Source organism: Scyliorhinus canicula, chromosome 15 (assembly GCF_902713615.1).
Source record: "Scyliorhinus canicula chromosome 15, sScyCan1.1, whole genome shotgun sequence".
Taxonomy (NCBI): Eukaryota; Metazoa; Chordata; class Chondrichthyes; order Carcharhiniformes; family Scyliorhinidae; genus Scyliorhinus; species Scyliorhinus canicula.
In genome coordinates this window covers 65,519,416-65,534,446 of record NC_052160.1, presented here as the reverse complement: position 1 = coordinate 65,534,446, position 15,031 = coordinate 65,519,416, and the positions used below count along the sequence as shown (strand labels likewise).

The window sequence follows — 15,031 nt, the reverse complement described above, 5'->3', positions numbered from 1 at the left end:
AAATGGACGTATTGGCGAGAGGCAGCACGGTTTTGTGAAGGGGAGGCCGTGTCTCACTAACGAGTTTTACGGTCACAAAGATGATTGATGCAGGTAGGGCAGTGGCTGTTGTCTTTATGGACAACATGGCAGACTGGTACAAAAGGTGAAGTCAGACGGGATCAGGGGTGAGCTGGCAAGGTGGATACAGAACTGGCTAGGTCATAGAAGGCAGAGAGTAGCAATGGAAGGGTGCTTCTCTGATTGGAGGGCTGTGACGAGTGGTGTTGCGCAGGGATCAGTACTGGGACCTTTGCTGTTCGTCGTATCTATAAATGATTTGGAGGAAAATGTAACTGGTCTGATTAGTAAGTTTGCAGATGGCACAAAGGTTGGTGGAATTGTGGATAGCGATGAGGACCGTCAAGAGGGTACACCAGGATTTAGATCGTTTTGAGACTTGGGCGGAGAGATGGCATATGGAGTTTAATCCGGACAAACGTGAGGTATGCATTTTGGAAGGCCTAATGCAGGTAGGGAATATACAGTGAATGGTAGAACCCTCAAGAGTATTGACAGTCAGAGGGATCTAGATGTACAGGTCCACAGGTCACTGAAAGGTCCACAGGTCTCTGGTTTAGCTCACCAGGCTAAATCACTGGCTTTTAAAAGCAGACCAAGCAGGCCAGCAGCACGGTTCGATTCCCGTACCAGCCTCCAGACAGGCGCCGGAATGTGGCGACTAGGGGCTTTTCACAGTAACTTCATTGAAGCCTACTCGTGACAATAAGCGATTTTCATTTCATTTCATAGATGGAGAAGGTAGTCAACAAGGCATACTTGTCTTCATTGGCCGGGGCATTCAGTATAAAAATTGGCAGGTCATATTGCAGCTGTACAGAACCGTAGTTAGGCCACACTTGGAGTATAGTGTTCAATTCTGGTCGCCACACTACCAGAAGAACGTGGAGACTTTAGAGAGGGTGCAGAAGAGATTTACCAGGATGTTGCCTGTTATGGAGGGCATCAGCTATGAGGAGGATGAATAAACTCGGTTTGTTCTCACTGGAACGGCGGAGGTTCAGGGGCGACCCGATAGAGGTCTACAAAATTATATGGGGCACAGACTGAGTGGATTGTCAGAGGCTTTTTCCCAGGGTAGAGGGGTCAATTACTAGGGAGCATAGGCTTAAGGTGCGAGGGGCAAGGTTTAGAGATGTACGAGGCAAGTTTGTTTTTAAAAAAACACAGAGGGTAGTAGGTGCCTGGAACTCGCTGCTGGAGGTGGTGGTGGAAGCAGGGATGATAGTGACGTTTAAGGGGCATCTTGACAAATACATGAATAGGATGGGAATAGAGGGATATAGTCGCCCGAAGTGCAGTTTAGACGGGCAGCATGGTCGGCACAGGCTTGGAGGGCAGAAGGGCATTTTCCTGTGCTGTACTTGTCTTTGTTCCTTGTATAACCAGTCAGAATCGTCAAGAAAAGAACATGTAATTGTTTGGTGGTACAGAACTTGAGCACTGCTGGAAAAACAACATGTGGCTGAAGATTTCAGTCCTGCACTCATTGGGACAGATTCATAAGAATACCAAATCTCGAAAGGCACACCAATTTATTACTGTGTGAAGTGGTGGTGTTTGGCAAGTAGACTGACTGGTGGAGGCATTGCCAGACAGAATGCACCAGGGAACAGTTAACTGCTAAACCTTAAAAAAAAATTCAAACCAGGCAAACAGGCTGATTGGTCAACCCATTGTCTTGGGGAATGAACCAGGGGGCTGGTTTAGCACAGGGGCTAAATCGCTGGTTTGAAAGGAGAACAAGGTGGGCCAGCAGCACGGTTCAATTCCCGTACCAGCCTCCCTGAACAGCCAAAATGTGGCGACTAGGGGCTTTTCACAGTAACTTCATTTGAAGCCTACTTGTGACAATAAGTGATTTTCATTTCATTTTTTTTTCCAGGTACCTGTCCCCCAAGTTTTGGTTTAGTTAAAAAAGACACAATGCGTGGTCATGTTCCTTTTATATGCAAAGGACTGCACCAAGTATGAATATATGTAGCCTCCAGCATGCAGAAGTGAGCCACACTGCAAATCTTAAATTGGCTGTTAGTGCAATTCTTAGCACAACTGGAATTGTCAAGCAAATGTTGTCCAATCTTGGAATCACATCTAACATTGCAAGGATGACCTAGTTGAGCATGGTCAGTATTTTCAGATTTGGTATTCTCGAGTCTGTCCATATTTTGCAATATAAAACAGATCTAATGCAAAGTTATTAACTAAGCCAAATGAACATATTTAAATCCTTTGCTCGAAGTTAGTAAATTTTAAACCTACCAATTATTTAACAAGTCCATGTATAGAAACACAAGGGCAAGACTGATCAAGGAGTAAAAATAAATACGCTAAAAGTTCATCTCTCTCTGGGGATTAGAGTAAAACAAAAACACTTCAGGTACCAACACCGTAACACCTGTCCTGCTTATTTGAGCGAATGCATAGTGTCTCCATACAAACATATCACAATTTACATTAATGATTTAGACTTTGGAATCAAAAACAATTTACAAATTTGAGCGATTGGGGATAGTCACTGCTGATCAGGATTCCAACAAATTCCAGGACATTAATAAACTTCTAGAATGGGCATATAATTGGCTAATTAGGCTCAATACATGAATCTGTGGTAGTATATTTTGGTAGGAAGAATAGGAGGGCCACTTATTACTCGGTTGCATAGAGGAACAAAGGGATCGGAGTGCAAATACACCAAACATTGAGAGATTGTGACACATCTTAACTAGGCTACAAAAGAAAGCAATCAAGAATTAAGATTTAATCCTTTGGGGGTAGAACTAAATGTGGTGACGGTGTGCTAAACCTTGGTTAGCAAAAGGTACAAAAGAAAGCAATTAACAATTAAGATTTAATCCTTTGGGGATAGAATAAAATGTGACGGTGTCCTAAACCTTGGTTCGACCATACTACTACATGCAGTTCTGGTTGCCATATTATTAAAATGATAGGGGCATTGCAGAGGATGCAGAAAGGATTTGCAAGGATGACACCAGAAATGCATTGGTATACCTATTCAGGAAACGATATACAGGCTGGGTAGCTTTTCTGCTGAGGATAGGTTGAGGGTGACCAGATTAGGGTGGCACGGTAGCTCAGTGGTAGCAGTGTTGCGTTACAGCGCCAGTAACCCAGGTTCGATTCCCGGCTTGGGTCACTGTCTGTGTGGACTGGGCATGTTCTCCCTGCTTGGATTTCATCCGGGTGCTCCGGTTTCCTCCCATAACTGCCAAAAGACGTGCTTATTAGGTGAATTGGACATTCTGCATTCTCCCTCTGTGTACCCGAACAGGTGCGTAGAGTGGCTACTAGGAGATTTTCACAGTAACTTCATTGCAGTGTTAATGTAAGCCTACTTGTGACACTAATAAAGATTTTTATTGGTTTAAAGGTTTGGATAGAATGGCCACAGAGAGAATGTTTCCTCTTGTGGGGATGATCATAAACTCAAACTGATCAATAGAAGATGGTCACAAAGAAATCCATGTGCGCATTCAGGAGAAGTTTCTTTACCCAGAGTGGCAAGAACGTTGAACTCACCAGAGGGCAGTTGAATCATTGAATTTATAGTGTGTAAGGAGGCCATTTGGCTCATCAAGTCTGCACCAGCCCTTACAAAGAGCACCCTCCTGAAGCCTACACATCTACCCTATCCTCGTAACCCAGTAACCCCAATTAACATTTTTTTTTTACACTAAGGGTAATTTAGCATGGCCAATCCACCTAACCTGCACATCTTTGGACTGTGGGAGGTAACCGGAGCACCCGGAGGAAACCCACGCAGACACAGGGAGGACGTGCGGACTGCACACAGAAGACCCAGCCGGGAATTGAACCTGGAACCCTGGAGCTGTGAAGCAACTGTGCTAACCACTATGCTACCGTGCTGCCCGCAAAGTGAATTGGAAAGATGCATTCAAGGTGAAGCTGTACAAGTATATGAGGGAGAAGGGAATAGAGGGTAACAATGAGAGAGTTAGATGAGAAAAGATGGGAAGTAGAGCATAAATATCGGAATGAGCTGGTTGGGGCAAATAGCTTGTTTCTGTGTGTAGATTCTATACATTGTCGTCCACAAGTTCAGTTTAACTACCACATTTCAATTCTTGCCCGACTTGTATAGCCCAGAAAGGGTTGTCATCTTTGTCGGTGGCTGCCATTATATAATACCGGGAAGAGATATGATCATTTAAGAACACTAGCCATTTCTTACAAGCTCCCTTTGTCTCAAGTTAAAAACTATGCCCGAGGATAATAATTCTAGGCAGTACCAGAAACAGATCATTCCAAGTCCAATACATTTCCAAGTTTCCTTACATACAGGAATGTCAACAGAGTTCAGCACCATCATTCCTAGAATTCTTACCTGGAGGTGGCATTTTTGGTAAAACTGGATTCCCTAGTGCAGGAAAGTCCTCTTCTGGTAAAGGACTTGGACCATCTTCAGGTTTCTTAAAACCTGGTGGTTCCTTTAGTGTACATACACTTGCGTTTTCAGTGCATAGTTTGTCAGTGTGACCATTCAACACACTAGTGACTGGTATACTTTGTTTAATTTCTGGAACATTCTCTTTTTGAGCTTTATTTATTATAGTATCGCTCTCTGGAGCTGGCGACGAATTTTGCTTTTCACCACCGATCTTTTTCTTTTTACCAACTTTAGAGACAGTCTGTGCTGAAGTAGTTAACAAGGAAGAAATATCCAACATTGTTGGTGCACTTCTGAACTCCTGAGCTGTCAACCCGCCACCATCATCCTCTTCCTCCTCATCAGATTTCAGAGCAGCTTTATTTTTTGCTTTTGTTTTGCTACTGTGGGTTGGTAAAGATTTCTTAACAGCTTGGTTAGAATTGTTGCTGCTGGAATGGACAGTTTTCAAAACACTTTTACCAGGAACAGTAGTCCATGCAGATCCAGATGTAGACATGGAGGGTTTCTTCTGTTTAATTTTAGACACAAGGGCAGGAAAGTCCTCTTCTTGAAAAGTAGTCTTTTTCTTGGCTGCGGAAGTATAAGTTGGCGTAAGGCCTGTGGTACTTCCATGTGCTGAAGCAGGTAAACTGGGGAACTCCTCTTCATTTAAGCGAACAGGAACCAAATGATTAGAGCTGCCAAAAATAATGAACACGTGTCAGCAAATGTATACTTAGAAAAAGCTACATAGCCTGAGTACACATGCTGCCAAACCAACATTTGTATCTCAAATTTGAAGGACTTGAAATATGATACTGGAGAATATCAATGGTTTTGGTCTTGTGTAATAAACAGGAGAAGGAAATTAAACCATGAAAATATAGAAAGAAAAAGCAGCACATCATAATGGAATTAGCATTGTTCACAGAAGTTCAAAAATAATTTTCTCCACACTGATTGTCTACCTACTGTATATAGTTTCCTATCTCGAACGCTTAAGCAATACAGAGATCAACTTCTGACCTATCAAAAGGTAAACTGCCCAACTTAAAAACCCAAAGTACAAAGTTGGCAGATCAGTTTGGAACCTCTTCGTATTCAACTTTTATTTGAAAATTGAATCCAAAGGAGTATATCCTGCTATCGTCCCTTTTTAAAAAACCTCCAATTTTGTACTGTTTTTCCCTTTTGAAATACCAAAGCAACCAGTCTCATTGTTGCTAAACTACAACAGAAATATTTTAAAAATTCATTAAAGGGACGTGGCTTCCCTGACTAGGCCAACATTTACTGCCCATCTCCAATTGCTCTCGAGAAGGCGGTGACGAACTGCCTTCTTAAACTACTACCGAGGTGTAGGTGCACCCTCAGTGCTATTCGGGAGGAAGTTCCCGGTTTCTGACCTAGCGACAACGAAGGAACAGCAATATATTTCCAAGTCAGGATGGTGAGTGGCTTTGAGGGGAATTTCCAGGTGTTGTTCCCATGTATCTGTTGTCCTCTTCCTTCTAGATGGTAGCAGTCGTGGGTTTGGAAGATGCTAAGGGGCCTGGGTGTATTCCTGCAATGCACCTTGTAGATGGTATATGCATTTTAAAAAAATTCTTTCACAGAACGTGGTATCGCTGGCCAGGACAGCATTTATTGCCCAACCCTTATTGCCCTCAAGGTGGTGGTGAGCAATATTCACCAGAATAAAAGCATCATGGTATCTTCAATTAATTATATACAAACCATCAAAAAAAATTTATTTTACAAATTGCAGAATTTCAGTTATATACCTTGGATTAGGTGGAGCAGTTGCACCCAGTACTTGAAAATTCTCTTGCTTTGAAGAACCTTTAACAGCCTCTTTGGTACCTTTAAATAAGGGCAAATTAAATCGAATTTACTCACATCTCCACAGTAAACTTAATTTGAAATAAATCCAATAATGATTAAAACACGAGTACATAGTCACACTTGCTAGAATTTTCACAAGCTACCTTAGTGTGATCACGTTCCAAAGGTCGCATTTTACAATGTTATAGAACACTATAAAGTCCCCCCAACCCAAATAACAAAACCACCTCGTCAAGGTTAGGAAATTCAAAGCAGACAAAATAAAGCACTTACCTTCCTGGACTAATTCCACAAGTCAGAAGGAAAATAAAACTTCCTCCACAACGAACAATACACCCCACTACATTGCCCACCCACCCGTTTTTTGATAACCAATGAGACACAGCGAGAGATTAGTTTTGTATCAACTCGTAAGCAATTCTGTGAAATTTACACAAACGCACCAGAAAGTTTTTGAGACTGCACATAGGAATCTTACAGCTATCAGAGGGAAATTCTTCCATTTAAATCCAAATCCTCAAAGTGCAAGGGCCTCCAATGTCAGTTAATTTTCTAAATATGCACATGCATCACTAGATTCAATCTACAGATGAAAACACTTCTCTTCCCTCAGGAGTACTGCTCGTATAGTGCCAGTCATTTTAAATAGCAGATAATCAAAACATAGGAATTATTTTATAAACCCCATTTCAGTTTCCAAACTGGAGTCAAGTTCAAATTTTGAACTTCTCAACCAGTTTCTCAATTTCCCTGTATGTTAACCAATGATAACGCATCCCTTAGGTTGTTATCAGCTTTGCAATGATTAGTCTTTCCTTTCTACGGCCAGCACTTTTTCTTTTGCAAGTAGGACATGGAGTGCCCAGGAATATCTCAAATAATTGCAGGTGAACCCCTAATCAAAAAATCTACCAGACTTAAGTTACATGGAGCAGGAGAAAGGAGATTTACTATTAGTTCAAGAAATGGAGATAATTACACAAAAGTGACTAAATTTCTCTTGCCCGTCAGGATGAAGGACCCAAGATGCAGAGCATCAACAGCCAGTCAGAAGTTGCCACTATTAGCACGCTAGTAATCAGACACCTCTAACAGCATCAGAGATAAACAATGGCTCTGGCCATTTGTATCACGCTTGCTGCAGAGGGAGACAGTGGGCTGGAACCTTCTGTAGAAACATGCAACTTGCAAAAAGCTATTGTGGTCCACCTGATTCTTCTACGTTTCTGAACTTTCTCCTTGTATCTCAGGTTCAAATTCAATTTAGCCTTCCTTCACTAAATGCTCTTCCATCTCAGGATGCACCCATTTGAGTAGGTAATCAGAATTGGCCAGAGAACTCCAGATATGGCAGATCAATGTTTTACACAGGCTCATCACTTCGAAGCTTTGTACGAGGTCTCGAGCAACACACGGAATAAGCTAATTTATGTTCTTTACTGTTGTAACAATGTACTGAAGTATCAGTCATCCTTCAGCAAGTAACCATCGCCTTGCTTATTAGCCTGTATCTCGGCCAGCAATTTTCTTTCCCCAACATCATTACCATGCAGTATTCAACATTAGCAAAGACCAAAGCCAGCTGGCTTCTTTATGCAGACCCCTCCTTTATTTTGCCCCATATTTCTATTTAATATTTGTAACCTCAAGCAGGTGAGTATCAGCAAAATTAAACCTGACCCCTACCCCATTTTGACATGCTAAAAAATGACCACCCACTGATGGCAAAGGCATAATTGTCATAAACAGCTGCCCTTTATATTCTATGAGTTAATCACCCTTTTACCCACTTCAGAAACCCTCATTATCCCATGACTTCGATCTTCAAAGGTTTTAAGAAAATGTGCTATGCATGAAACTTGCCCTGCCCAACAAGTCTATTGTTACATTAAAGAATTCGATCAAATTTGTCAATCAGAACTTCTCCCCAAGCAAAATTCTGTTTTTGTGTTATTCCTTCACAGGCCATTGCCCATTGCTAAATGCCTTTGAAATGGTGGTGGTGAGCCACTCTCTCGAACTGCTGCAGTCCATGTGATGGGATTTCCTGGATTTTGAGCCAGCGCCAATGAAGAATGCCAATATAGTTCCAATGGCAAAGGCATGTCATTTGGGAAGGAAACTTGTAGGTGGTGGTGCTCCCATGCAACTACTGCCCTTGTCCTTCTTGGTTGTAAAGGTAGCAGGTTTGGATGGTGCTATGGAAGGAGCCTTGATGGTTATTGCTGTGCAACTTGTATATCGTACACACTGCTGCCACGAGCCCGTTTGGGTGGAAGGGGTGGCAGGCTGCTGTATGCTCGATGATGTCAAGCGTCTTGAATGTTGTTGGAATGCACTCAACCAGGTAAGTGGAAATATTCCATCACACTCCTGACGTGTGCCTTGAAGATGACAGACAGGCTTTGGGAAGTCAGGTGGTGAGTTATTTGCTGCAAGATTTCCACCCTCTGACCTGTCATTATCCCCACTCGGGATGGATCCCAGTTAATGTCAGGCCCCCAATCAGTAGTAAAATCTGTAAATGGTACTGGTAATTTTAAAACCAGACATACGCCTGAATCTTGAACGTATCTTGTCTTTGTCCTACAGTAAGCAGGAGCAAAACTAATACAAACCTGCAGTTTCACTAGATGTTCTAACCATATTCTTAGCATTGTCATCCGTCTCCTTTTCACTCTGGCTATTTTTACCATCATCAGTTTCTTTTTTTGAAGCAGCTTGCTTCTTTTCCTCTTGCCTTCGTGCTGCTATAGATGCTCGAACAGCTGCAGCAACATCCCGATCTTCCTCCTCCCTATAAACCAAAGCACCATCATTTAGTTACAAAGCAGATATACTGATAATAAAATAATTCAGACACCCAACCCTTCAACTGGGTTTTAGAATAATTTGCATTTCATGGGAACAATATAACTATTTTGTGCATCATCCATATGGTTATGACTTAATCCATCCCTTTGAAATCAGTTGGTATGCTCAAGTTTTATTGCTGAGATCACTGGTTCTCATCATTTAAAGCATTTTGCCAAAGAATAAGATTCTACCACCACCCATTTTCAATGATAAGAGACCAAGGTTGATTCAACTCTCCTCGAACACAAAATCAGCATCTATTCAAAACGGTTCACTACTGGTTTGCCCAAACCTATCGAGCAAGTTAAATGAGGATGGCACAGGATAAGTATCATCCATTTCTGATTACCAACCCAATTTCAATCTGGACCTTGAGAAGGACCCCAAAGAGAAAATGCTGGAAAATCTCAGCAGGTCTGGCAGCATCTGTAGGGAGAGAAAAGAGCTTACGTTTCAAGTGCAGATGACTCTGTCAAAGCTGGAAGGATACTCCACATTACAACAAAGAATGCAAATCTGAGTTAAAATTCCCAACATTTTAGCTAAATTATGTTGGGAAGTTTAATGGGAAAGGATACAGCCACCAAGCACAAGTATGTCTGAGCCTAGAGAGGATATCCGAGTATTCCAACCAGATGTCTGTGCACCAATACTTTGCAGTGAACCACTTCACAGGCCCAGCGATAGTCTCACCAGGGCAAGTATTTCAAGAGAAAGAACCAATGTGCAAAATTAAGACAAATAGGAAACTGGAGAAGAGTAGCATCTGCAGAAGGAAGAATCTGAGAGTGGAACTGAACTATTTGATGATGACGTAGAACCAAAAGTGAAAGAGATCCAGGGTAAGACAGTGAACACTACTGAATTATAACTGGCTAAATCAAAAGTTCTTAGTCAACACTTCTCAATTTGGATCATTTATTCAAGAAGCTTAGTGAAGCAGTTAACTATTGAGTAAACACCTGTTTCTGTCAAAAATTAGTTATTAGAATGAGACGTAAAGGATGGTATGCAGAAGTTACAGCACGTCAGGAATAATTTTGAATAACAATTGGTCCAGTATCACAAGACTAATGCAAAAATAATTGCATCTGCATCTCACACTATCAATATCAAGAGAATGAAAAGGTAACTAATGACTTCAGTCCCTATACTAGCTTTAATAAACAGACAACTGAAGCATAAAGTACAGAAAGCATAAAAGGTCTTAAGACCCAGTATATTGACAATGCTCAGAACGCAGCAAGTTTGAAATGAGAGCAATAAATAGTGGTAACGGAGATCTTCATAAATGATATTTTAAATCAAAAATGGTTTCTAATCACCATACATCCCATTACCGATTATATTTCCATCTGCCTCTGCGGTTTTGCCCTCTGCTTTGACCTCTTCTATTAAATCTATCCACTTCTTCATAATCATCTCCACTCAACATGCCTGAAAAAAAAGGTAAAAACATAGTGCAGAAATGTCATTATCCACAATTCAAAATCCTGGATACATTATTTGTAACAACAAACTGTACGGGCGGCACAGTGGCTAGCACTGCTGTATCATGCCGCTGAGGATGCGGGTTCAATCCCAGCCCCATGTCCATGTGGAGTTTGCACATCCTCCCCGTGCCTGTGTGGGTCACCCCCACAGCCCAAAGATGTGCAGGGTAGGTAGATTGGTCACACTCAATTGACCCTTAAATTGGAAAAAAAACATTGGGTACTTGAAAACAAAAAAATTTTTCAGGTCAAAATAGGCATGAGGGTAACTGCCTAAAAATTATTGGACCAATGCGTCTCGCAGTGAGTGCCAGAGTCAATTTGTGTGGTGCAAATTGCTGGAAGAGTGAATCTAAGGTGCAGAGACATCAAAGAGGAATCCGGGTCCAAAAGCCTTTCTGCTGAACCAATAAAATGTCATGATAGAGAAAGGAACAAGACCACAATGACAATTTATTGAAAGGGAACAAAAGCTATTGGATTGAGGGAGGGAAAAAGTGACGGTAAAAGAAATAAACATTTAGTTACGATTTACTATCTGCTGAGGTTTCATTGTATCCTTTTTGGGCTTCCAAGGGCGAATGGCATGCCAGGACCATAAATCTCATCATCAACAGGGTCTTTGCTACACAAAGTATTAGCCTTAAATGGTTGCACAGATTCATTTGCAGTAAAGGTGCAAATCCAAAAACACCATGACTTGAACTGGTCACTCTCCCCAGCTCCCACCCCCAGTCTTGTTGAGGTTTATGGCAGAGTGGTGCATGTCATCTAGCAACGTGGAAAATCATGGTGTTTCTGTTCTCTGACAAAAATCACTGGGTTTTTGCACACTAATATTGGCATTTGTCGTGAACATGCAGTTACTTGTCTGGAAATTTCGGGGCCAATATTAGCTCACGCTCATCAAGAGTCAGCTGAACAGAAAAACGGTTCACAAAAGACCGTTAGATTTTACAGTGTATTGCAGTAGTGACGGCCACAACAAAGGTCAGAATTTAACCTGTGGAATGCAAAACTGCAGGTGGAAGGACACAAAAGGGGCATGAGAGATTTGGGATCCTGTAAATGGCTTCCAAATATAAATCCATGTGGTAAATGAAGAACCCATGCAAGATATTGTTTACGTTGCTGGAGATGTGAGCACTTTACACTCTTTTGGGCAATCCATTATTAAAAAATCACTGAAGCATGCAACGGCGTAATGCAGATTCACTTGGGTGATAACCAGGAATGATGTCCCGAGACTGTCAATAAAACCAGAGTTGCATTAAATGGGAGAGAGAAGTGAAGTGGGGATCTAACAGCTATAGATTTTAAAGGAAACCTGGAGAATAGAGAAGCATAAATGGGATGATTAGAAGGAATTTTTCCACACAAGCTTCCCCCCGGTCCCAGGGCATTTGACCACAGATGGTGTTTGAAGCCAGTCAATACCATTTAAGAGGAAATTAGGTAAAACATTTTTAGAAATATATTGATGGCTATAAGAGCAGAAATAAAGGGATTAGAGGCCCTAGCGATGAATCTACCACTAGCACAGATATGATGGCCAAATAGCCTTCACTTGCACCAAACTTGCTACAATTTTCTGAATTTCTGGGATGCATCGGTTCCTTTCGTAGGGCTAAAAATGCAACTCTCTGGCACAAAAAGGGATGAGAAAGCAGTTGAGGCGACTCAGTATTTCAGAAATATTTGGTTGTAAACTGCAGTCTCCAGACAGCCAATGCACCATTCTAACTTTTTATGCATCTATTTCTAGAACTTCACCATATATATGTGAGCATGAAAATGCAAGGTGTACTTAGCACGGAGGTCAGCACAATTATTACCTTCATTCCGTCTTTGATGCCGAGGAGCATAGTTAAACTGCAGGTCTATCTGCCTATTTTGTCGGGCCTCTGCTCTGCTTTTGCTATGAGAGGCAGCTTTATGCGCTTTGTAATCAATTTCGGAGCGAAAAGCATGAGTAAATTGTTCAGTGTTACACCGCCCTTCCTCACACAGATAGTGCTTCTCACGGAAATGGTCGCGTAGATAATCATAATCGCTGCAATAAAGGAAAGCACAAGTCACAATTTTAGCCCATGTTTCCAATAACAGAAATGCTAAACACTAAAGTCATACAGATCAGAAATATCTCAGTCTTATTGAGCATGGTAATAGCAAAGGATGCCACAATTAGTCTCCTGGAACTAAGGGGTGAAACGTAGGGGGAAAAAAGAACTAAGAGGGTTTCTGCCACTGATTGCTAACCAGAGATCCATATCGGAAAGCTCACCATTCAAAGGACAGTTCTAAATTTAATCCCCTCCCTCCTGTTCACTCTTTACTTCAGTCAATTTTCAGTAAAGGAGGGAGAAAATTAGGAAAAAATAAAGTTAAAATTTGCAATTTCAAGGTTGGACCTTTAATGGAATATATGTATCCACAAAACTGATGGATAAGTCATGACGTGATGCAACTTTTTGATTACGACAGTCTGGTAACGGTAAATTTCAATAAGAAGGAAATCAGCTTGATAGAAAGATTTATTTTTTATTTTATGCTATCCACGTCAACATCTAAACATCAAGTTCTGGATAGAAGTTCCTTCCACAAAGCTCAACAGCAATATTAATTTATTAATATGACATTTCTATTTCCCCATCAGTCACCTTTGTGGTCCTGGAATTAGGCTGCCAAGTTACAGGCAGCTTTTGTGCTGGGACTGTCTAGCCACTCTTAACTGGATGAAAACTACTCAAATTTATTTTATTTAGGACACTTACATCCTTGAAGTCGGATGTGAATTTTAACCCAGATTACAAAAGGTAAAGTGTATTAAGTTAATGCATCATCAAGTCCATTGCTGCCTCCACAATTTATAGCAATGACATTATTTGTCAGCTTCTTTGTCTATAAACTGATCCAATGTTACTCTCAATTATGCATTTATGATGGTTGTGGAACAGCATCCAAAGCCAGAAAGTTTTCCCTTTACTCACCTATAATATTCTTGAGCACCATCTGAATCACAGAAGTGACAGAAATAGTGGTCCCTTCTTAAATGCTTTAGCAGTTCATCATTGTCCAAATAGCGGTCATCACAGAATTTACATAAAGGATGTCCACGATGTGAAGTGTCATCTGGGTCACCATGGATTCGATGGCGTGCAAGATCCTTCCGGCTATACCATTTGCGTTCGTAGGTAAAAATCTGAAAAGGGAAAAAAAACATTTTACTTTAACGTTTAATCGCAATGGACTAATGTTGTTTTATATTATTTATATAAATGAAGGCCTCCACCTTATTCAATATACTGTTGTGACTGACATGTACAGCCACACAGTAATAATCATGAAATTCCTTAGTGAACCAATGCCCGCCCGTCCAAGTAATGCATCTGACTTTAGAAAAACCACAGGGCCTATACCATCCAAGTACTTCAACGTCGTGAACAGTCTGAGACCACTGCACAATGAGTTAATGCAACTGGCTGCTCAGAATAGGATGAATTGTGTATGGGGATCTACGGCAAGGGTACCTCCACGTTGTCCGATAACAGATTTATTCTGAAGTAAGTTTAATTTTAACATTTGTGAAGAAAGTGTCAAAAGGAATTGTGCACCCCACTGCAACAGGCTATATAGTCAAGGCCATCTGTGCAGCACAGGTCAAAAAAACACATCAGAACACCGAATTTTGATCAATAAAATGCCAAAAATATCTGACAAGGTACCAAGACAAAGATTTCCTTGTCAAAAATCTTCGTGAGACAACAATGATTTGCTAGTTTTAAAAATAAAGCTTGGATCATTATATTTCAGTACTTCTTCAGGGGCGGCACAGTGGGGGGGGGTCTGCGTGGGATGCTCTTTCAGATGATCAGTGCAGACTCGATGGGCCAAATGGCCGCCTTCACAGAAGGAGTTCTATAAATCTATATATTTATTTGTTCATGGAATGTGGAGAAATCTCACTACACCAACGTTTATTACCCATTTCTAAATGCACTCGAGAAGGTGGTGGTGAGCCATTGCAATCAAGTGGTGCAGGTACACCCAGTGCTGTTAGGGAAGGAGTTCTAGAATTCTGGCCCAGCAATGAAGGAATGACAACATATTTCCAAGTCAGAATGGTATGCGATTTGGAGGGGTACTTGCAGATGGTGATGTTCCCATGTGTCTGCTGTCCTATGTAGTAGGAGTTGCTGGTTTGGAAGGTGGTGTAAAAGGAGAGAGTTGCTGAAGTGCACCTTATAAGTGGTACACACTGCTGCTACTGTGCATTGGTGGTTGAGGAAGTGAATGTTGATGGTGGTGGATGGGGTGCCCATCAAGAGGATGGTGTTGATCTTCTTGCGTGTTGTTGGTGCTGTAC

The 15,031-nt window shown here is 41.4% G+C and overlaps 1 protein-coding gene across 2 annotated transcripts in view; it reads right to left on the bottom strand.

Moving 5' to 3' along the window:
* The window catches only part of znf598 (zinc finger protein 598), a 40,564-nt gene that overhangs the window by 19,423 nt on the left and 6,110 nt on the right, over nucleotides 1-15,031 (bottom strand). For both annotated transcript variants that reach the window (XR_005463337.1, XM_038819248.1), the window contains exons 4-9: nucleotides 13,656-13,867; nucleotides 12,501-12,718; nucleotides 10,513-10,609; nucleotides 8,935-9,113; nucleotides 6,256-6,334; nucleotides 4,427-5,169 (exon numbers count right to left, since the gene is read on the bottom strand). Coding sequence is in view for 1 of the 2 variants with exons in the window: in XM_038819248.1 (XP_038675176.1) it covers nucleotides 4,427-5,169; nucleotides 6,256-6,334; nucleotides 8,935-9,113; nucleotides 10,513-10,609; nucleotides 12,501-12,718; nucleotides 13,656-13,867 (1,528 nt within the window). In the remaining variant the exon portion in view is untranslated. The remainder of the gene's footprint in view (nucleotides 1-4,426; nucleotides 5,170-6,255; nucleotides 6,335-8,934; nucleotides 9,114-10,512; nucleotides 10,610-12,500; nucleotides 12,719-13,655; nucleotides 13,868-15,031) is intronic.